Source organism: Bos mutus, chromosome 13 (assembly GCF_027580195.1).
Source record: "Bos mutus isolate GX-2022 chromosome 13, NWIPB_WYAK_1.1, whole genome shotgun sequence".
Lineage (NCBI taxonomy): Eukaryota > Metazoa > Chordata > Mammalia > Artiodactyla > Bovidae > Bos > Bos mutus.
In genome coordinates this window covers 41,214,463-41,237,173 of record NC_091629.1, presented here as the reverse complement: position 1 = coordinate 41,237,173, position 22,711 = coordinate 41,214,463, and the positions used below count along the sequence as shown (strand labels likewise).

At 47.8% G+C, this 22,711-nt stretch overlaps 1 protein-coding gene across 3 annotated transcripts in view; it reads left to right on the top strand.

Moving 5' to 3' along the window:
• Positions 1-22,711, top strand: part of PHACTR3 (phosphatase and actin regulator 3) — a 205,944-nt gene that overhangs the window by 157,297 nt on the left and 25,936 nt on the right. For all 3 annotated transcript variants that reach the window (XM_070382098.1, XM_070382097.1, XM_070382099.1), the window contains one exon: positions 9,934-10,087. In XM_070382098.1, the coding sequence (XP_070238199.1) occupies positions 9,934-10,087 (154 nt within the window). The remainder of the gene's footprint in view (positions 1-9,933; positions 10,088-22,711) is intronic.

Below are 22,711 nucleotides of genomic sequence, written 5' to 3'. Positions count from 1 at the left end.
ACAAATCACAGTTCTGTGGTGCTGAAGCAGCTGGAGTTTGTAGGACAGGGTCCTGAAAAAGGGGAGTATGTGAAGGGGCCCTGGAAGTTCATGTGGAAATTCAGCCAGCCAAAGGCAGACAGAATTCCTCAGGACTTAGCAGAGATCACCTGTAGGAGCAAGGAAGGTGTGTGACCCTGGAAACTAGAGATGCTGGGATCAGTCCAGACCACAGAGAGATTTCAGTGAGCACCATGGACCATCTTTTAAAACCCTAGAAAGGCCAAATCTTGCAGTAAGGAGTGTGCTGTGGAGTAGACAACCATGTTCAAAACTGAAGTAGACCTGCCATTGTTGCAAACATGTTGAGAGCCTTAAAAAACAGGATGAATGAACAGATGGAGAATCTTCACAGAGAGACAGACACTATAAAAGAGAACCAAATGCAAATTCTAGAATTAAAAAGTATAATATCTGAACCAAAAAATCCACAGCAGCTTTAAGACGGCCCCACAGCATCCATGCTGTGCCAAGGCAGGTGTGAGGGCTTCTCACTGGGCCCCCTATAGCTCGTGGCAGGTAGGGGGACATTCATATCTTCCTCCTCCCACTCATGTGGCCTGAGGCTTCCCCACCCCACGCCCCGCAGGATCACCAGTCTGGACATGCAGTTTATTGGGAAAAGGGCTGCATTAGTGGTGTGGGGATATGCATCTTTGTAGCTAAAGCTGTGTATGTCTCCATGAGTATTTCCTTAGGATAAATTCTGAAATGTGACTAATTGAGAAAAAGATCTCGTGTTGAGTTTATTTTTAACTCCTCAGCCTTCTGTTCATATTTATACACGACCCCATTTACGTTCCTCCCTCTTCTCAAGATGGTACTCAAGACTGGGATTCTGGGAGGAATAGCGAGGAGATGATCCAGGGTGGAGGGGGGAGAGGAGTGTCTGTCTAAACCTAAAATACACAGCAGCTTTGGCTCAGGAATGCTTGCCTTCCAGAAATGGAGCTGATGGGAATATTCATTCATGCGCAGGGAAACACAGAAATGAGGGCAGTCCCTGAAGCTTTGCTTAAAAAGCCAGAATAAGCACTAACCTAGATGTCCATTCACAGGGGAGCTGGATCAACAAGTAATGGGATCAGGGGACATCCACACTCGGGGAGTATCTGGAGCCATCGAAGGGAGAGAGTTGGGTCAGGCCGTCCTGCTTTAGAATCAGATGTGGGAGCAAGCCAGCCTTTGCTGGGCTGTGTGTGGTGCGATCCCACTTCTGTGAAACAGTTAAATGGGGCTGTCAGTTGTTAATGGCAGACAAGTTAGGTCTGGAAGCAAGTCCCACAAAATATCCACAGTGGTTTCTGCTGGAGATGAGACGTGGGTGGGGGAAGGGGATCCTTTCCTCTAACTGATGCGGTTGGGCTTTGGTTGTTTGCACTGTTCTCATAGTTGAGTGAGAGATCAGGCTTCTTTGAGCCAGAAAGCAGCCTGCCTGAGCTCTGCCTGGGACAGCTCCCACCTCCATGAACCTAACCTTCCCTCTTGTTAACTCACCGGTAAGACACCAGGCAGGGCCCAGGGGGGCCAATCTGCTCTGATAGAGTCGGCACCCCATAAATCAAAGGGTGATCTAATACTATATTTTTTCTTTTTAAAGTTTGTTAATTTGGCAAATGACATGGGTTGCTTTTCAAATGTTAAACCACCTTGCCTCCCAGTTGGTCATTTTTATCAATTGTTGGATGTGATTTGCTACTGTTTTGTTGAGAATTTTACATCATTGTTCATGAGGGCAATGAGTCTTTAGTAGCCTTTATTAGGGTATCTTTCTTAGTTTTGACATCTCTAAATTCTAGCCTCGTAGCATGAATTTTACCATCTATCCTTCTTTTCAGTGTTCTGAAATATTTTGTATAGAATTAGAATTATTTACTTCTTACATGTTTCACAGTGGCTGCAGGTTTGTTTGTTTTTTTTAATAGAAGGTTTTAAAGTAGAAATTGTATTTATTTAATAGATACAGATCTATTCTGGTTGTATGTATCTTCCTAAGTGAGTCTTAATGGTTTGTGTTTAGATGGATATTGCCCCTCTAATTTCTGACACTGATAATCTGTGTGTGTGTGTCTGTGTGTGTCTCTCAGTGTGTCTTTCTCTTCCCTTCTCACTCTTATCTCCCACTTCCCCTGAGAAGTCTGCCTAGAGTTTAATTGGTTTTATTGCTCTTCTCAAAGCATTAGCTTTATTGTTTTTCTATTTTCTGTTTCATCAGTTTCTGTCCCAATCTTTATTATTTCTTCTCTACATCCTTGGTTTTAATTTGCTCTTTTTCTGGTTTCTTAAGATAGAATCAGGGGTCATTGATTTGGGCCTTTTATTCTCTTCAAATATAGGCATTCAATGCTGTAAATTGCCCCCAATATCACTTGGACATGCTGTATTTATTTTTACTTCAAAATACTTCCTAATTTCCCTTGTGATACCTTCTTGGGACTGTGGGTTGTTCAGAATTTTAAAATTTAGTTTCCAAATATTTGGGTATATTTCTAGAGATCTTTTGGTTATTAATTTCCAATTTAATTTCACTCTGGCCAAAGAATATACTTTGTATGACTTGAGGACTTTTTAATTTACTGAGACTTGCTTTACGGCCCAGAGTATGTATGGTCTGTCTTGGTAAATATTGCCTGTGCTCTTGGTAAGAATGTGTATTTTTCTGTTGTGTGTTAGGGTGTTTCTATAAGTGTTCATTGGATCAGATTTCTTGATAACAGTGTTGATCACATCTTCCATATTCTTACGCATTTTCTATCTACTTGTTTTGTCAATTACTCAGAGGTCTGAAATCGCCAACTATAACTATAGATTTATGTATTTCTTCTCTCAGTTCTATTGGTTTTTGTTTCATATATTTGAACCTCTTATAATAGGGTCATAAATATTTAGGATTGTTTTGTCTCTCTGATAAGCTGTCCCCTCTGTCATTTGGGATGATCCCATTTATCCCTGAGAAGCCTCTTTGCTTTGGAATCTCCCTTGTCTGATATTAATGGACCACTTCAACTTTCTCTTGATTAATCTTTGAATGGTACTTTTTCCCTTTGTAATGTTCATCTCTTTGCATCTTTTTATTTATTAAAATTTTTATTGGAGTATAGTTGCTTTACATGAATTTGAGCAAACTCCAGGGGATAGTGGAGGACAGAGGAGCGGAGCCTGGCATGCTGCAGTCCGTGGGGTTGCAAAGAGTCAGACACAGCTTAGTGACTGAACAACCACAACAATAGTTGCTTTAACATGTTGTGTTAGTTTCTACTGTACAGCAAAGTGAATCATCTACTTGTATGCATATATCCCCTCTGTTTTTTTAATTTCCTTCCCATTAAGGTCACCACAGACATGGAGTAGAGTTTCCTGTGCTGCACAGTAGGTTATTACTTATGTATTTTATACATAGTGTATATGTGTCAAAGTCAATTCATCCCACAGCCCCTTTCTCCCTTGGTATCCATATGTTTGTTCTCTGCCTCTGAGTCTATATTTCTGCTTTGTAAAGAGGATCGTCTATATCAGTTTTTTGCAGATTCCACATGTATGCATTAATATATGATATTTATTTCTCATGTTTTTATTTAAATGCATGTTTTATAGGCAGCATGTAGTTTGTGCTTGCTTTTTTGTCCTTCCTGGGAATTTTTGCCTTTAGTTAAGCTATTCAGAGGCTCAGACAGTAAAGAATCTGCCTGAAAACAATTCAGGAGACTTGAGAGCGGTCCCTGGGTCGGGAAGATCCTGTGAGGAAGGAATGGCAACCCACTCCAGTATTCTTGCCTAGAGAATCCCACGGATAGAGGAGCCTGGAGGGCTGTAGTCCATGGGGTTGCAAAGGGTCAGACATGACTGAAGCAACTTAGCACCCACGCATGCGCCCTCTCCAGTATTCTTGCCTGGAAAATCACATGGACAGAGGAACCTGCCGGGCTACAGTCCATGGGGTTGCACAGAGTCGGACACGGTCATTTTCGCTTTCAAGCTCTTCAGACTGTTTACACTTCACAGATCCCTTGATTTCATTGGGTTTAAATCTCCTCTTTAGTTTTGCAGATCTCCAGCCTCTCTCTGTTCCCCCTTCCCACCCCTACCCTGCAGACTCTCGCTGTCTCCATCTCCTTGGTCTTCAGGCTTCGTCTTCTTTGCTCAGGGGCTTTCCAGGCTCTTCCTGGTGCCTCTCCCTGGTCCATGACCTCAAGACCTAGTCAGCTGGGTGATCATAGAGCTCACTGTTTGGTTCCCATCTCAAGGGTCACTATCCTTCCCAGTGTCATCAAAACCACTGTTTCATATATTTTGATTTTTGTTTATTTGTGGGTGGGAAATTCAGCATGTATTACTCCAGAAGAAGTCAAAATCATCACTTTTCCTTTGGAGCCCTGGATAAATTTTCATGGCACATCCTTCCATGGAAAAAAACTGTTTTCTGATATGACAAATCCCCCGAAGGGAATCCTTTCTCCAGGATCCAGCCCCAATGCTGCTTCCTCTAGAAATCCTTCCTTGATCTTGACTAAGTCCCCTTCCTTGTGTGGCCTGTTTTCTCTTGCCTGCACTATGGAACTCAGCAGACATTTCCTGAGTTTGTGCAGGAAACAAAGTGAAAAAGGCAGAATTCTCTTCGTGGATGAGCTCACCAGATTTGTTTTCCTCCATTGAGTGAAATGTTTCAAGCTTGGATAATGACCATGGTTAGAGAAAGCCACACAAACAGATAATTGGGATATGTTGTGAGAGTGTGCAAATAGGAACACACATAATGTGTTTGAGATCATTACAGGTGCTTGTTTTCACATCTCCTTCACCCAAGTGAGTTCAGCAGGGTATGCCCCACCTGGTCATTTCTCCTCTTGGGCTAGGTGTGCAACAGGAACAACAGGCCCACTAGAAATGGTGCCTTACTGAACCTAATAGATCCATGAAGGGTGCGGCTAAGAGTGTGGATGCTGGGGTCAAGCCCAGGTGTAAGTCTTGGCTCTGTTGCTTAACCTTCAGCAAGAAAGCAGGAGCTTGGTTATGGCCATGCTAAGTTTGAGATGCTTGATTGGGACCTGAGTGGAGACAGCCTGAAGATGCAGCATGGATTCAGAAGAGAAGATGTGACTGGAGAGGGAGAATCTGAGTTTTAGTAGTTGGTCCCTAGTGTCATGGGGCAGGTGAGGTCATGTAGGAAGCAAACATGAAGGAGGGTTTGAGGGCTGAGTCCTGGGCACACCCTCATCTAGAGAGGGGATGATGAAGAACCAGCCAAGGACACTGATGGGAGGACGCCGGCCAGTGCAGTGCGTAGGGAGAGAAGAGGTAGGCTTGACAAGGAAGAGAGTGGTCCAAGGCCTGACATCCCACACGAGCATCCTTTCCTCACTGGGTGGATAATGGCGCTGATGATACAGGGCTGGGGGATGTTCTGCATTCCACACTCGCTGGTGGTGAGCCTGCATGGAGTCAGGAGGTTGCCCCCTGCCCGGTGAGGTGGAATCCAGAGCTCTGGGGTCTGCTGCTCTCTGGCCATGCTGGGCCCTGGGAGAAGAGCCAGCTTTGCCTACCGTGCCTGCTGAGCCCTGTCTGCCAGCCAACCATGCCTGGGAAAGGCTCTCCAGCATTGGCTGGAACGGAACTGGATCTGTAACATCCTTTTTTATATATAATTTTATTTATTTCTTTTTGGCTGTGCTGGGTCTTCATTGCGGCGTGGGTTTTCTCTGGTTGTGGTGTATGGGCTTCTTGTTGCAGTGGCTTCTCTTGTTGCGGAGCATGGGCTCTAGAGCACATGGGCTCCAGTGGTTGTGGCTCCCAGGCTCTGGAGCACAGGCTCAGTCATTGTGCTGCATGGGCTTAGTCACCCCATGGCATGTGGGATCCTCCCATACCAGGGATCAAACCCGTGTCTCCTGCATTGGCAGGCAGATTCTTTACCACTGAGCCGCCGGGGGAGTCCAAGGTTTTACTTTTAACTGACTTAGTATTTTTGGCCCATGCGTTGGTTTTTATTCACTTTGGCCAATTAAGAACTCCATAGAGTATTGAGCAAGAGTGGTCTGAAGATAAGTGAAAGCCTTGCACTTGGAAAGACAATATTGTTTCAACCAATGCCCCCAGGGAGAAGACATTTTGCACTGGGCTGGCTCTGAGTCAGATCCAAGGCAGGCAGCCTTGGATGGGGTGGGGACTTCAGGGTACCAGTGGCAGGTCAAATGATGCCGCTCTTTGGGGATGAGGGCCGTTCCTCTCCCCACAGTGGCTCCCAGGCACCCCGTCCTCAGGAAACAGCTAACTGCTGCAAGGGTGCTCCAATCTAGAGAGAGGGGCAGGGGACTGGATGGAGCAAAACATTCTCACTGAAATTCCACCAGTTCCTCTTGAATAAAGACCCCCTGTGCTGCTTTAAATTACTTTATGGAACTCTGAAGACGTTGACCCTGATGATATTTGCAATTTTCTTGTTGTTCTTATGGAGGGGAGAATTTTCTACCATCTTCACTACTTTTACTCCACAAAGGTCTTTCTTTTTAAACAATTATTTAGAGATAAGGAAACTATGTTGATGATAAAAATAAAATACAGATAAATTAATAGGTAAAGTCCATTTCTAGTGTCTATGCCAATTTATAAGAAGATTGTATATATTTACAAAATTAAATGCAAATGTAGATACAGATATATATCTATATCTATCTATCTATCTATATATATATATATATATAAGGTGCATAATTTTCCTACAAGTTATTTTTCTTAGCAATGTATTGTGACTGTCTTTTTGTCTCTCAATAATGAATGTAGCACTGTTTTTAATCGGGGCTTCCCAGGTGGTTCAGTGGTAAAGAATCTGCCTGCCAATCCAGGAGATACAGGTTCTGTCCTTGGGTCAGAAATATCCCCTGGAGAAGGAAATGGCAACCCACTCCAGTATTCTTGCCTAGAGAATCCCATGGACAGAGGAGCCTGGTGGGCTATAGTCCATGGGGTCACAAAGAATCATACACGATTGAGTGAGTAAACAACCACCACCACCGTTTTTAATAGGTTGATGATATTCAGATGACGCACCATAATTTGGCACATGCTGTCTTGCTGGGATATTTTGGCTGTGTTTGTTGTTGTTGCTCAGTCACGAAGATGTGTCCAACTCTTTGCAGTCGCATGGACTGCCACACACTAGGCTTCCCTGTCATTCACTATCTCCCAGAGTTTGCTCCGACTCATGTCCATTGAGTCGGTGATGACATCCAACCATCTCATCCTCTGTCACCCACTTCTCCTCCTGCCCTCAATCCTTCCCAGCATCAGGGACTTTTCCTATGAATCGACTGTGTTTAATTTCTTTATTTTGTAAGTAAGGCTGGGTGGACACCCTCGTATGTGTGTTTTATGTGCTTGTCCCGTTTGTTTTGGGAGCAGACTCTTGGAAGGGGGATTTCTGGCTCCAAAGATAGGATCACAAGTGTATTTGGGGTCACTTGCAGAGACGATGGTCCCCACAGTCAGGAAGGGAAGTTTCCTGGCCTCCGTTTCTCTGCATCACACCCTACTCTGGATCACCTGCTCATTTAGACTCATGCTGTCAGTATGGTAGAAGTACCACTCACATTCATGTAAAACCTTCATTTTAAGCCATTTGTCTGGAAATTTCTCTTTGACTTTTAAGTAACCAAACCTGGTTACTTAAAACCTGGTAACCCCCGATAGCCTGGGAAAGACTGTCAGCCCAGACATTTTCATAATGGCCCTATAGGTGCCCAAGCTGTGCTCATAGAGGATCGAAGATTAAGCAGAGAATTACCTGCTCTTAGAACTAAGACTTCCTGTGTAGTGAATTCTCATCACATCTAGAAATCTCTGATGGAAAGGGTCTTTCAGTTAAGAACAAATATGCTTAAAGTTTGTAATGACAAGCCTGAGACATTTGCAGTAGGCTTAAAGACGTTCTTTATCAAAAGCTGAAAAGATTAAACCGCCTTCAGTGTCATTTCATGGTTAAGCATATTACACTCATCTGAAATGGCAATCCCTCTCGCCTTCCCTCCATGTATGAGACCCTTGACATTCACGAAGGACGTGTCCCGAGACCTTTGAGGCTCCCTCAATTCATAAATGCCAGTTTGGCTTTCAATTTTCCCCAGACCATGCAGCAGAGATCAACAGAAAAATGCATGTGACTGCTTTAGGCTTTTATGATTCTATAAATACAGGACTCCAATCATGTATAAAGCTATTAAAGCAAATCAGGCTGGAGTCCTGGCCAAAATGGTTTCTGGGGTCATTATTTTTCTCTTTGTCTATAAAACACATAGTAAACAAGTTCACATTAGAAAGTCAAGTTTCAGTCAAGTACGATTTTTTGTATCTTACTTTATCCCAAATTTCTGTTAAACTATCACTTTGCTGGACATATTTCTTACTTTGCGTATCCGTACCCCATGCTTGGAATTGACTTTCTTTAGGGAGACGCGATTATTAATACATAGTTTGCCTCCAGCTGTGGGATGACCACATTGGATGATGGTTTGAACTCCAAGAATTAAACCTATCCCCTAATAAAAGTGCAAAACCACACACCCTCAGAATTGCAGTCTACGTTGTATTAATACTTGGAGTTTTTTTGCCAGTTGTCAGCATGCACACTGGCTGCTGCAGGTAGGGACTCTGGTGTTCAGGAAGCTCAGTGCCATGTCCTGGCACCTAAGGCGTGACCCTTCTCTGACCCTGAATGCAGCCAATCCCCATTTCTGCTATTAGCATCTTACTGACGAGAGAGATGTTACTACTACTTCTGTTACCCAACTTCCGTGGTGGTTCAGATGGTAGGATCCATCCTGCAGTGCGGGAGACTCGGGTTCAATCCCTGGGTTGGGAAGATCCCCTGGAGAAGGAATGTAACCCACTCCAGTATTCTTGCCTGGAGAATTCTGTGGACAGAGAGGCCTGGCAGGCCATGCAGTTCATGGGGTCGCTAAGAGTCAGACTCGACTGAGCAACTAACACTTTTACTTTCTTTTGTTACCCGAAAGTTAGTGACTGGAGTGTTTGAATGTTCTCTTACGTAAATTGCCAGCTAAAGGTGCTAGTTTCTGCAAAAATCTCCAAGTCAATAATGCGTTAGGTAAATCTGAACATCATTCCTTAAGATCTTACATTTTATGTGCACTCAGATGTCACTCTGCTGCTTCTGGACATGGGGAGAGATAAAGATCAGTGTCAGCCTTCTAGACCCTGAGTCAGGCTCACTCAAAAGGATAACCTGCTGCGTCAACACTGTTCCAGGACCAAGGAGAACAGACTATCATGGAACTTTCAGTCTAGTGGAGGAGACAGATGATAAACTAAGGAACCAGAAAGATAAGGGAGGAATTGATCCTGAGGGTGACGGAGATCAGAGGACCTATTGGGTCTCTGAGGGCCGGGTTCCAGGCCAACGACATGGTTCAGAAGGTAGCCAGCCCAGGATGGTCCAGGCAGAGTGGGGTGCTCAGCACTGGATGGACATGTTGCTGAGACCCTGAGCTGGGATGTTCCAGGAATGAAAGGGGATCCAGGTGGCCATGGGGTAGTAGGCAGTGGGGAGGAAGGGAAGGGCCACCATGGATAAAAGTAACTAATTTATGACCCGAACTTGGACACTTTTGAAAGAGAAGGTGGTGCTATTGATAATTGCTCTGGGACAGCAAGTGTCTCTCACGATGGTCAGTGGAGACCTGCGTGCACAATCGGTGCCCCACCCATGGAAGGTGTGGGACGAGGGGGCTTTGTGAAGGAGGCCCCATTCTCTAGGGAGCACTACAGCTGCCGGACTCACCCCTGTGGCTCTGGTGCAGGGTTTCCCTGCAGTGGGGATGGGGAGCGTCTCCCGCGGCAGCCGGCACCTCCTGACACCTGTCATGTCATCGCCCCTTTTCCCAGGGACCCTGCCGAGGAAATGCAAGAAGGAGCTCCTAGCGGTGAAGCTGAGGAACCGGCCCAGCAGGCAGGAGCTGGAGGACCGAAATATCTTCCCCCAGAGGACGGATGAGGAGCGGCAGGAGATCCGGCAGCAGATCGAAATGAAGCTCTCCAAGTAAGTGTGGGTGCGTGGGCCCCAGAGGGGCTGGTCCCACCCGCCGACAGCCCGGCCCTGCGTTGCACCCACCGCCATCAATGTTTGGGACTGAAGTCTCTTGCTGTGGGGGCCATCGGAGCATCCGATGCTTGGCGGCCTCCCTGGCCTGGACACACGACATCCCCTGTGACAACTGACATGTCCCTAGATACTGCTGAGTCCCTCCCACCTGGGGCCAGTCTTCCTTGTGGAGAAGGACTGGTTATAAAAGCAGGGCCTGTGGTTTGGACAAGCTCTGGGGGGACGGGGTGGGGTCTGCTGGTCTGTGGCACCCTCGGAGAAGCGGGGCTCTAAAGCAGGGGCTCCCGAGCTCAGGGGTCCCAGTGTTTTGGCCGGGTGTCTCTGGTGTCCTATGCACCGTGGGACATTTAGCAGCATCCCTGGCCTCTGCCCTGGAGATGCTCACAGCCCGCCCCCCCACCCCCCACCACTGTGACAACCACACATCCCCTGGGGACGGTGCCACTGCCACCCCGTCTAGGACCACTCCCCCGAAGGTCTCCCTGGGCTTCCCCTCCAGGTCGTCCCTCTGCCTGAGGCTTACGCCTCCTCACTGCAGGCAGATGGGCCCTTGTTCCCCATCCTGCTGGGGGCTTGGGCCCAGTGTGTCACCCTCTGAATGCCTTTACTTCCGCTTTTTCAGGGCCGAGGGCAGTGAGTGTAAGTGGATAAAGCCCAGCACCCAGATATTGCATTTCTCTGGGTCTCAGTTTTCTCGCCTGTGAAATGGGGATGACACCAGCTGTGGGCTCACAGAGAAGGAGCAGTGGGGTCACATTTCTGCAGGCTGTGGAGTCCCCGGCTGGGGTCCTGAGGGCCTGGAATCACATAGTCCCAGTTTGAATCGCCGCTCTGTGCTAATATGCTGGGGATCTTGGGCCAATGGACTCACCTCCCCAGGTCTTGCTTTTCTCATTCATGAAGTGGGGTGCTGATGCTGTCAAGGTCATTGTGGGTTGCAGGGAGGTCCCATAAGGATGGTGCATTGCAGACCTGGGGCATGTAGTGGGTGCTCAGTAAGTCAGTGCTCAGGGTTTCCCGGTGGCTCAGATGATAAAGAGTCTGCCTGAATGTGGGAGACCTGAGTTCAATCGCTGGAAGATCCCCCGGAGAAGGGAATGGCTACCCACTCCAGGATCCTTGCCTGGAGAAGTCCATGGACAGAGGAGCCTGGTGGGCTAGCATCCGTGGGGTCGCAGAGAGTCAGACATGACTGAGCAACTAACATTTTTCAAATCGGTGCTCACCGTAGCTGGTGTGGCCTGGGAGCCCCTCCTTTTGTGTTGGCTGTGAGCTGTGTGGCGAGGGTGTCCACTGTGGATGGCTGTTGAGGTGCCCATGGTGACCAGTGGCCCCAAACCCAGAACAGGGCTCCCTGTGGAGAAGCTTTTTAAAATACTGATTGACGAGCCCCGCCCCCCACCGCCAACCTGGATCAGTCTCTGGGGAGAGGGGGGACTTTAATGAATTCCCTGATTTTAATGGGTTGAAGGAGTCTCTCCAAGTTGGATGTTCCTAGCCTGATTGCAGTGAGACTGTCAGACCCCCAAGCACTTGTCTCTGTGTCTGGTCAGTCAACAAAGGCTTATCTCACTCGAATGAGGGGCAGGCCGGTGCTGTGGTTGTTGCTGCAGATAGAGCTGTGGGAAATGAGGGAGAGAGGTCCCCTGAGCCCCACACCCCTGAGAGCATCTTCAGACCTCTTCCTGTGTGGTGGTACCCACTCTCGGGCTTGGTACCAACCAGATGCTCAATGAGTGCATGTGGGTGGGAAGGAGGGAGGGCTGGGAACACGGCTGCATGTATCTCATGACCGAAGGGATGTGCCAGCCGATCAGGCTCTGTGTCCCGGCTGCCTGTCTCATAATGCCATGCACTATCACAGGAGGCATGGTTTTCCATCTCTCTCATTTCTAGCGAGATTAAATTTTTTTTTTTTTTTCTTAGTGCTTATTAGCTTTTTCAGTTCCTTTCCTGCCCATTACCCGAAGTTTTCTTTATCTTACTGACTTGAGGAGTTTACTCTGGAAATCGCAGCTCCCAGCCCTCTCTGGGTCTGCACATGTTACTACCTCTTCTTCCTCTTTGGGGCCGGCCTCATCATTTTGTTGATGTTTCTTTTGCTTTGTGAAAGCTCTTCATTTCTAAAGTCACCAGATGATCGATCATGTACTTCTGGTGTCAGCAGATGTTCTCCATGAAGAGCTGGATACGAGTATTGCTCGGGGACCTACCGTGTCTACTGTGACCACACAACTCTGTTGTCACACTCACTCAGTCATGGCCTGTGTGTGGTGAGTGAGTGCGGCTGGGGTCCAGTGGAGGTTTATGCACAAACATAAACAACAGCCCACCCGGCCCCTGATGTACTTTATGGTTCACACTATTTTTGCCCAGTCTTAAAACATCCTCCCCTGTCCAGATGTAAAAAAAAAAAAAAAAAATTTTTACACACGTTGCTTTTGCAGTTGTTTTCTTTGCCAGTCGATAATGGTTTTCTATTTGCTAAACAAAACCAGGGGCTTCCCAGATGGGGCAGGTGATAAAGAACCTGCCTGCCAATGCAGGATATACTAAGAGATGCGGGTTTGATCTCAGGGTCCGAAAAATGGACCCTGGAGGAAGAAATGGCAACCCACCCTAGAATTCTTGCCTAGAAAATCCCATGGACTGAGGAGCCTGGCAGGCTATGGTCCATACGGTCACAAAGAGGCAGACACGACTGAAATGACTTAGCACGCACACACTCAAACAAAACCAAGTTTTCCTTCAAAATGAGATATTAAGCAAATTAAAGAAAAAATAGTAAGCATTTTAAGTACATGTGATTCAAGGAAAACAAAATGATCATGATGATGCTTGACTTAAGAGAACTCTGGGGACTCCACTCCTGTCTCCTAGGGCAGACAGGAGGTGGGAAAAGGTAGGGTGCTGGGACCTCGAAGTCCCTCTGATTAAGTGATACCCCAAACCCAGGCTCTGGACTGGACCTCCTCCATTAGTCACTGAGTCTGTAGCTTGTTTTAAATCTTGAGTAGAACATAGTAGCTCTTTGGCTGTTTGTCACCATGTTTAAAAATGGAAAAGCAAGCCTGGAATTAGACACGGAGGGGCCATGGCTGAGAAATCACATCCCGGGGGGCAGACACAGCCCTCCCGGCTGCCTGGTTTGTTTCCCTACAGAAGTGGTTTAATTGGATCCTTTGTCTTTGTTTTGCCTCCTTTCAGAGATTCTTCTGCCTTCACTTGCTGAATAATTCAGCCTCTGGTTGCCATGGCGACCTGCCATTCACCATATCCTGAAGTGCAGTTGGTGTTTTCGTCTTGTGTATTTTTTTTAAATTTCCAGACCCTGACTCTTTCATCTTTTGGGCACTCCTAGAGCGTTTTTGGATGAAGTGGTCTTGGTCTCCCCCACTCTATGTGCTGCTCCTTGTTGTGGAGGGGGGGCGGCATATGAAGTCAGAGTCAGCTTGGGGGAGTGAAGCCCCGTGGTAGTTCTCACCCGCTTTCTGTCCAGCAGCCCAGCCCACCTTTACTGTGTGTGTAAATGAATCTGTAGCGTCTCACAGACCCAAAGCTCCAGGGCCTCACACAGTGGGCGAGTTCTGGAAGTTATGGTCTTGCTTCAGTACAGTTGTGTGCTCACCGTTTAAGAGGAGCTGGTGATAAGGGTGCCTGACAGCTTTCTTTATTACTATTGTTGTTGTTATAAGCTTGAGGTGTCCAGCACTAGAATTCAGCATTTGTTTACAAAATTATCAAATGACAACTTTGCCTCTAAGTGCAGAGCCCGTGCAGTGAATTTTGCTTGCTTTCCCTCATTTCATTTAATCTTTGTAGGAACCGATCGTCATCATCTCCATTTTACAAATGAGAAAACTAAGACTTGATGAGAGAGGTTTAGAAACTTGCCCGGGGTCACACAGCTCTGAGGAGGTGGGCTAGGTTCCTCAGAACTCCCAGCCTGGGTGGCAGGGGAAGCAGGTTCTCAGAGGCGGTCTCTGGCTTATCTGAGTCTCTGGGTTTTCTCATTTTGTGTGGCTTCCGTCAGGACATTCAGGCCTCCAGCCAGGCCTGGAGCCTCTGTGCAAAACGCTTCATGCCTGTGTTAAGGTGGGGATCACTGGAGGGGATGCAGATGTGCCCCCTATCCCTGAAACAGCACGGTTAGTGAAAATATCCAGAGAGAGACTCTGGGCCAACCATGGGCTTTGGGGAAAGGCAGCCAGGAGGGTTCAAATCCCAGGCTTCCCTCACAGTGCTGTGGGCTTGTGTCAGCGCCGCCTTCTCCGAATCTCCCCCGGTTTGTAAATTCAACACCGTAGCAGCACCTTCCTCCTGGGACCTTCGGAAGAGTCTAGGATAGTCCCTCTACAGACAGGTGAAAGTGTGTTCCTGGTGGGGAGGGGAGGGGCGTGGAGCTGCTGCTGATGGTCCTGGCTGGATGCACTTAACTAGTGGTCATCTAGGAGGGGTGGAGGCCAGGCCAGGGTGCTGAGCTGCTGTAGAACTCAGGTTGTATTAGTGTAGTTGTTAACGACCTTGCTTTTGTTCCCCATGAAAGTGTTAGTTGCTCAGTTGTGTTTGACTCTTTGCAACCCCATGGGCTGTAGCCCATCAGGTCCCTCTGTCTGTGGGATTTCCCAGGCAAGGATATTAGAGTGGGTTGTCACTCCCTCCTCCAGGGGATCTTCCCAACCCAGGGATGAAACCCAGGTCTCCTGCATTGTAGAAGATTCTTTACTGTCTGAGCCACCAGGGAAGCCCTTATGGTGCAATTTGCCTGGAGCTGGGGGGCGGGGTGCCAGGAACCTCCAGAATGCTGCATGACCTTCTATTAAGTCTCCCTTGGGGGCTCCTCTGCTCTAGGACCGCCTTGTGAGAAGCTGATGAATGCTCAGTAATGTCCTCCAGGAGCTGGTAGTTAGCACGTTTGTGTGGGCATTAAGTGCTCCTCGAGCTGGTTCCTCTGCATGTCCTGTTCTCCCGTTTCCAGAACAAACTGCCACCACTCAGGCCTCCAGGAAACACAAGTTCCCAGAAAACAAGTGTTTTGTGCTACTGCTCCCCTCCCCCGCACCTGTTTTGAAAACTGCAGAACTTAAGGAGGCGGCTTGTTGCTTTTAAGGATGGTGGTGGAGATTGGCACCCCTGATAATCATGCCGTGGGGCTTTGTTTCTGCTAAAGGTGCCAGGAAACCTGGGGCAAAGAGCAGGGTCTCAGTTCTATGGACACAGGGTTTTGAAAATATTGAAACCTGACTTTTTCTGGGCTTAGCAGGAAAAAAAAGACTTAATTGCTGGAAAGGAAGCTGCTCCTTTGGGAAGTGTTGAGGCATCCTTGCAGAGGGCGGGGGATTGTATAATAACGGATATTGATAAACACTTGCTGATTTTCCTCTTCAGCAGTGCTGGGTAAGAGCCCAGCTCCTCCTGGGTGTCTTGAGTCCAGCCATGCAGACATCATATAAGTGGGGACAGAGAAGCATGGTTATTAATGATGGTCATTGTTAACACTTATTTAGTGTCTTCTGTGTACCAGCTTCCTGCCAAGTGTTTCAAACACATCACCTCCTTGGAGCCTTGTGAGAGCTCTCTACGGTAGGAATTGTTAATAGTCCTATTTTTGGATGAAGATAACTGGCTCAGGACAGTGCAGTCCCTTGCCTGTGCTCATACAGCAGGAAGTATGGGGGGCGGGGTCATCGGTCATCCCATCCACGCCAGTCCCCACATCAGAGCGTCCATCTAGGTCACTAGGGAGTTTTGTGAAAGTGCTGATTCCGAGGCCCCACCCCAGATCTCCTGAACAGAGCCCTTCCCTTGAGTCTCGCTTCTGTCTTGCGCTGAGCCGTATTCCCTCCCTCAGGACCCTTGGGAGACTGTTCTCGGAGACCTTGGGACCAAAATAAGCCACACTTATTACATTGGTTTTTTAAGGAGCATGCATGTTTGTAGATAATCGTGTTTCCCTTTTTGTCCTGGCTACCAGGAAGCTCGGAGCCAAGTGTGCAACTAACTGCCTTATATCATTTGGGTTGTGTGTCTATGTTTAACCTTCTCTTGTATGGCCTTTGTCTTAATTTCATCAACTTTTTTTTGGAAGGAAGGAGTCTCACATTTATTGATCATACTATGTCTAACTCACCTATTTACATTTTTGTCATGGTTACCAGAAACCAAATAGGTATTAAAATAGACTCCTGTCATTTGACTTAACATTGGAGATTTTGGATAATTGCCAGTAATTTCTAAAGTATAGAACTTGAAGTTTTTCTAAAGCATTCATGCAAAGCCGATGCCCACCTGAGGCTGAGGCTGTGGAGAGAGTGAGGAGCCAGGAGTGAGACAGGATTACTGGGGAGCATCTCTGTTTCAGTTTGAATTTTCTTTTCTTACCTCTCTTTCCCATCTGTTGTAGTTCTCCAGATGTGCTCTGGTTGTATTCCTTTAAAAATTTGTTTTATTAGAGTATAGTTGCTTTACAATGTTGTATTTTCTGCTGCATAGCAGTGAATCAGCTGAGAGTGTGTGTGTGCATATGTGTATATGTATCCCTTCTTTTTGGGGTTTCTTTCCCATTTAGTTCACCACAGAACATTAAGTAGAGGTCTCCATGCTATACAGTAGGTTCTCGTTAGTACCTATTTTATACATAGTGCTATATAATGTTAATCCCAATTTCCCAATTCACCCTGCCCCTCTCTTTCCCACCTTGGTGTCCATACATTTGCCTTTACATTTGTGTGTCTCTTTCTACTTTGCAAATAGGTTCATCTGTACCATTTTTCTAGATTCCACATATATGTATTAAATATATGATATTTGTTTTTCTCTTTGACTTACTTCACTCTGTATGCCAGTCTCTAAGTCCATCTGTGACTCTGCAAAAGCACGGTTTCGTTCTTCTTTATGGCTGAGTAATATTCCATTGCATATATGTGCCACAGATTCTTTATCCATTCTTCTGTTGATGGGCATTTAAGTTGCTTCCATGGCCTGGCTGTTGTAAATAGAGCTGCAGTAAACATTGGGGTGCATGCCTCTCTTGGAATTATGGTTTCCTTCAGGTATGCGCCCAGGAGTGGGATTGCTTTGTTGTTTTTTTTCTCAGTGTTACTTTAATTTCCTCAACTCTTAATTTTATCTTCAGAAAGTATATTTTTCTATACATGATTTCAAATCCAGTTCTCAACTTTAAATATAAAAGTATAACTAAAAATACATATTTTTGTGTATACACAAAATAGCATACACGAGATTTTGCCACTAGCATCGTGGCAGAGGGTTTTCCATTCTTCTGCTAGTGTTTAAATTTTCATTTGTAATAGTGGTCTAGTGTGTAAGGGACAGACGGGCACCTTTTCCCTCTTGCTGTCAAAATCTTTACTTTTAATATAGAACTACATACAGTGCTTACTTCTTTTTATGTGTTATTCATAAGAACAGCATTTCTAGAGGGTTTCCCTGCTGGCTCAGTGGTAAAGAATCTGCCTGCCAATGAAGGAGACGTGGGATCTGGATCTCCCTGCATCAGGAAGATCCCCTGGAGGAGGAAATGGCAGCCCACTCCAGTATTCTTGCCTGAAAAAATCCCATGGACAGAGGAGCCTGGCAGGCTGCAGTACATGGGGTCGCCAAAGAGTTCCACACGACTAAGCAACTAAAACAACAACATCATTTCCAGAAATGAGAAAAGAGGAGGGAAAATGCAGTGAGTGAGATGATTTCATCATTCATGAATGAAGACCAGTTGTTAGCAGAACTCCGTAGATCACTGGGAAATAGCCTGGAATTCATGGTTTGGGAAGGAGGGAGCAAAATTTCTAAATAAACATATGAAGATAATTCAGCTTCACTAGTAACTAGAGATGTGAAAAATTTATAATAACAAAGAAACTTTCATCCCCAATTAAAGTGACTGGAAAGTTTTTAAATATTTTAAAATATTTTTACATTATATTTTGCTAGCATAAATACTGATAATGAACTAAAAACACCCCATCCTAGAGGGTGGTGGTTTACATGCCACCCACCACTGGCAGGCATGTGACTCAAAAACAGCCAAGCGGGTGAACAGCCAGGATGGCAAGTCGCATATTTTAACCAAACACTCCACTCCAGGGCAATGGCACCCCACTCCAGTACTTTTGCCTAGAAAATCCCATGGATGGAGGAGCCTGGTAGGCTGCAGTCCATGGGGTTGTGAAGAGTCAGACACGACTGAGCAACTTCACTTTCACTTTTCACTTTCATGCAGTGGAGAAGGAAATGGCAACCCACTCCAGTGTTCTTGCCTGGAGAATCCCAGGGATGGGGGAGCCTGGTGGACTGCCGTCTATGGGATCACACAGATTCGGACACGACTGAAGCGACTTAGCAGTAGCAGCCACTCCAGGGAGCATCCCTTTCTGGTGCATCAGAACTAACAAGCGGATAAGGTCCACATCCTCCTCTGGTCTTTTGTCTGCTTCAGCGTCAGCAACTCTAGAACCTTCCTTCTTGTTCTCTGCCATGTGGGGCCATGTACACCTGCCGTAGCATCACTGAGGGTGCAGCTCCTGAGGGCCCGGTGCAACCACCCCCGGCTCGTGTAATGACAGCTGTTAGCACCACACTTCAGTACCTTGTAGATTTGCCTCCTACCCCACGGTGTACGCACACTCACTGTGATGTAAGGGGATGTTGTGATGACTTAACGGGGAATCTGGTTGAGACTGCAGCAGAGCAGGCCTGTTTCTCCCACGGCATCGCTTCCACGCCCTTGCATGTCTCCGGGGAGCACAAACCCCGTCACAAACCTCGGGTCCCTGCAAAGCGTAGGGGCTGGGTGCCGGGGTGCAGAGGCGCATCAGGAACCATCATATCTAATCAGATACGTACAAAATAGACATATGAATCAGCCACGGAAGCGAGGGTCTAGGAGGAAGAGATTAAGCTGGCAGGAGGGAGGCAGAGTTGGGGTGAGGCTTTGAAGAGTGGGTAATGAGGAGCATGGTCTTGATACGTGTCAGTCCACATGGTGGGCTGGCGTGCAAGGATGTCCCAGGCAGAGAGCAGCTGCAAGAGGGTACCGCAGCCTGAATCCGCATTGCCTCTTGGAGAATGTGGTGTGGTTGTGAGGAGCTGGGGTGGGCAGGGTGGGGGAAGCTGAAGGGCTCAGCAGGACCAAGGGGTGGGCGCCCTCTTGCTCCTGGTCCACACACAACCACCTCTGGTCCCTCCCAGAAGGACCCTCCCTTGATGCCCCCACCCCCATCCTCCCCAGGGTCATGGCCTCATAGCCTTTCTCTCCATCCCATCATCCCACTGTTTTCTTCCCTGCAATAACTGCTGTCTGAAGTTACCCTTTATTCCTTCATTTGCCAGTTTGGGTCTGGCTCCCTACTAGAATGCCAGGATCCTGTCTGTTCTCACTTGATGGTCCCTCATCCATTGAGCAGCCACTCCATAAATTGGTGCAAACAGTGGCCAGAGACATCTGGCCTTTCCTGAGAAGCAGTGAGGGTCCCAGAGGGGTTGCAAGCAGGGGTGTGGCAGGGTGAGGGCATATCCGAGGACCCCTCTGCCTACATGTAGGGGGTCAGCAGGGGGCCTAAAGCGGCCACGTGACTGGTCTGTAAGAGCTGAGGAGAGGAATGTCAGCACATGACAATGGGACTGGAGAGGGATGGACTGAGAGCCGGGACAGGACAGGGAGCAGGATGTGGGTGAGGGCTGGAGGAGGTGGCCCCAACAGGATGGAGTTGATGCTCTGCGCTGGGGGAGGGAAGACAGGAAGAAGGCAGGCAGGTGCAGGAGGGAGGCTCTGTATCCATGTTTGGACACGCATCCCTGGCACTCTTCCTGGGGGTCCAAGCCATGAGCAGGAGTGGGAGGACCATGTGGAGGCACCTCCCTGGCGGTGTTGAACTCGGGATGCAAGTTACCAGCAGCACCAGCTCAAGATCAGGGTCACTGAAGCACCAGCACATTTTCCGGGTTGTGAGGTTCCTTTGATCGTGGGTGCGTTTCCTACCACAGGGTGTTCCCTCCAAACATGCAGCACAACAGAGGCACAGCAAGTGGCCGGCTGTTTTCCTGAGAGGGACCCCTGGGGACAGAACAGGTGTGTTGGGTTTAATAGGTCCCGTCCATCTATGGGAACTGGGCAGCATTAAATGTAATCCAAAGGAAGTGAGGGAACTTGAAACCCACATTCCTCTGTTCCATCAGCCTGCAGGCCTCCAGCCACCAGGTGATGCTGAGTAATTTGGGGATTTCGGTTGGTACACTGGGGCAGGTGTTTCTGCTTGGATGCAATGGGACAAGGGCAGCTGAGTCCTTCCTCATGTTGCTGAGGAGGGGCCAGGCCTGGGCTCCCTGACTTTGGGAGGTGGAATCTTGCAGCCAGGCTGGGACTGCCACTGGGGGCCCAGCTGGACTGAGTCAGGAGAGGCCGCTGTTGAAGGAGGCTGCTGGTTAATGAGCCGCCATCCGCAAGGAAGGCACAGGGTGTTCTCCCAGCCCAGCTCGACTGCACGGCCAGAGCCTCAGAGGGCTGGACTCAGCATTCCAGGGCAGACACAGGACAGGACATGTGTCTGCCCTGGCTCTGAAACGGCCGGAGGGACAACTTCTAAAGGGCTTTTCAGACAATAGAGGAGAAGAGGGGACTGATGGTCAGCAGTAGAAGCATCGAGAGCTGGTGTGCACCAGCGTCCCGTGCAGCCCCGACGGGTCTTATCGTTGCACCTGGTGGGCGAAGGGGCTGACCTGGAAGACCTTGTGTGCGACCCCCTTGGCTCTCATCCTGGTCAGAGGAAGTGTCTTTGTGTGGTGGGGAGAGCATGGACTCTGGGCAGGATGTCTTGCTTCCTGTCTTGGCTCTGCTGTTTTCTGGCTGTGTGACTACAGGCAGGTGACCTCTCTGGTGTGTGCCTCATTGTTCTCTTCTGTAAAATTGGAATGATTACAACAAAGCCTATCTCTTAGGGCTGCAGAAAGGATGCAGAGAGACGGGATACGTAAAATGTCTGGACTTCTGTGTGGTAGGGAGGAAGCACCAGAGAATAAAACAAATAAATATGGAAGTAGGGAATTTCTTTTAACAGTGTGAAATGTAATTTCCATACCGTACAATCCACCCTTTCAAAGTGCACAGTTGAGTGGTCCTCGTATATCCGTGAGTTGTGTGTCCATCACCACTAGCAATTTTAGAACGTTTTCATCACCCAAAGGAGCCCCTCACCCCTGAGCCTTATCTCCAATCCTTAGAACAGTACCTGGGCCATGTGGGCACTTGGTAATTTCTCAGTTACTGTCACAAGGGTTGAGGGATATGCTTGTATGAAGGCCCATTATCATGATCAGTGTCACCATCCTGTTCTTCACTAACTTTATTCTCTTCCTCAGCATCTTCATCACCATCACTGTCTTGATCCTCTTCACCATCTTCATCACCTCGTCCGTCACCTTGTCCATCTTCATGACACCACCATCATTTTCATCAGTGTCTTATCCATCTTTTTCTTCTCTTTCTACATCATATGTCTTCATCATTTTTGTTGTTATCTTCTTCTTCATCTTCTTTCCCACCATCTTTAGCAACATCTTCATCTACATCTCTATCATCACCATCAGCATCTTCATTGTCCGTCTTTGACACATGGGAAGCACTTAGGAAACAGTGGCTCTCGGTCTCCTTGAGGTCCAGGTACCCCACTTCCAGAATTGAAGCCCACATCTGAGCTTCACGCTGACTCTTACTTGGAGAGAAATGGGGCCTGAAGTGGTGGAAGGCTGAGGGAGGGGCGAGGACCCCTCAGACCCTGCCAGTCCAGCTCAGGGTGCACCCAGTACAGTAACTGGTTGGGGTGGTGATCTCAAGTTATCAGCCACCCTGAGAGGTACAGGGTCCAGGTCTCTACAACCCTCCGAAGAGGATTTTGAGATCCCAGGAGCAAAGACCTTTGTATTAGCAGTTTCTCTTCTTTTTTTGTGTGGAGAAGCAAATTTACCAGACTTACTTCCCCAGCCCTCCAGGCACTCTGGGCATATTCTCGGGGCTCTTAGTCTCCCTCTGTTTAGAAACCTCAGGGGACACAGAGGCCTGTTCTACCCAGATAAACCATCCCGGCCCCTAGCTTGGTGCCACCTCCCTGCTCCATTGCTGTGGCAAGAAGCCCGTGTGAATATGATGTAGCCTCCAAGGTCAAGAGGAATGCTGGGGTTAACTAGGCACCTGCAACGATTTGTTGCAAAAATACAGAAAGGACTCGTAGGGCAGGGCTGAGAATGGGCCCTATGGGATGTTGGGGGGGGAGGGTAAGACGAGACCTCCCCCTCCCGACTCTGGAGGGAGAGATGCGGTGGTCCCACAAGGTCTGGGAGGTGGGCGAGGCCAGGACAATGCAGGCAGAGCAGTGGCTGTGAAGCCTGGGTCTCACGTGTTCTGCTTTTCACTGGAAGTAGCTAAGCAATAGAAAATAGCACTTCCAAATCAGGAAAGGTTTAACAAAATCTAAGCCTCCGAGGATATATGCGTACAAATTGGACTTGGGGTAGAGCACATGGTGTCCAGATAACCATGTTGTCTGG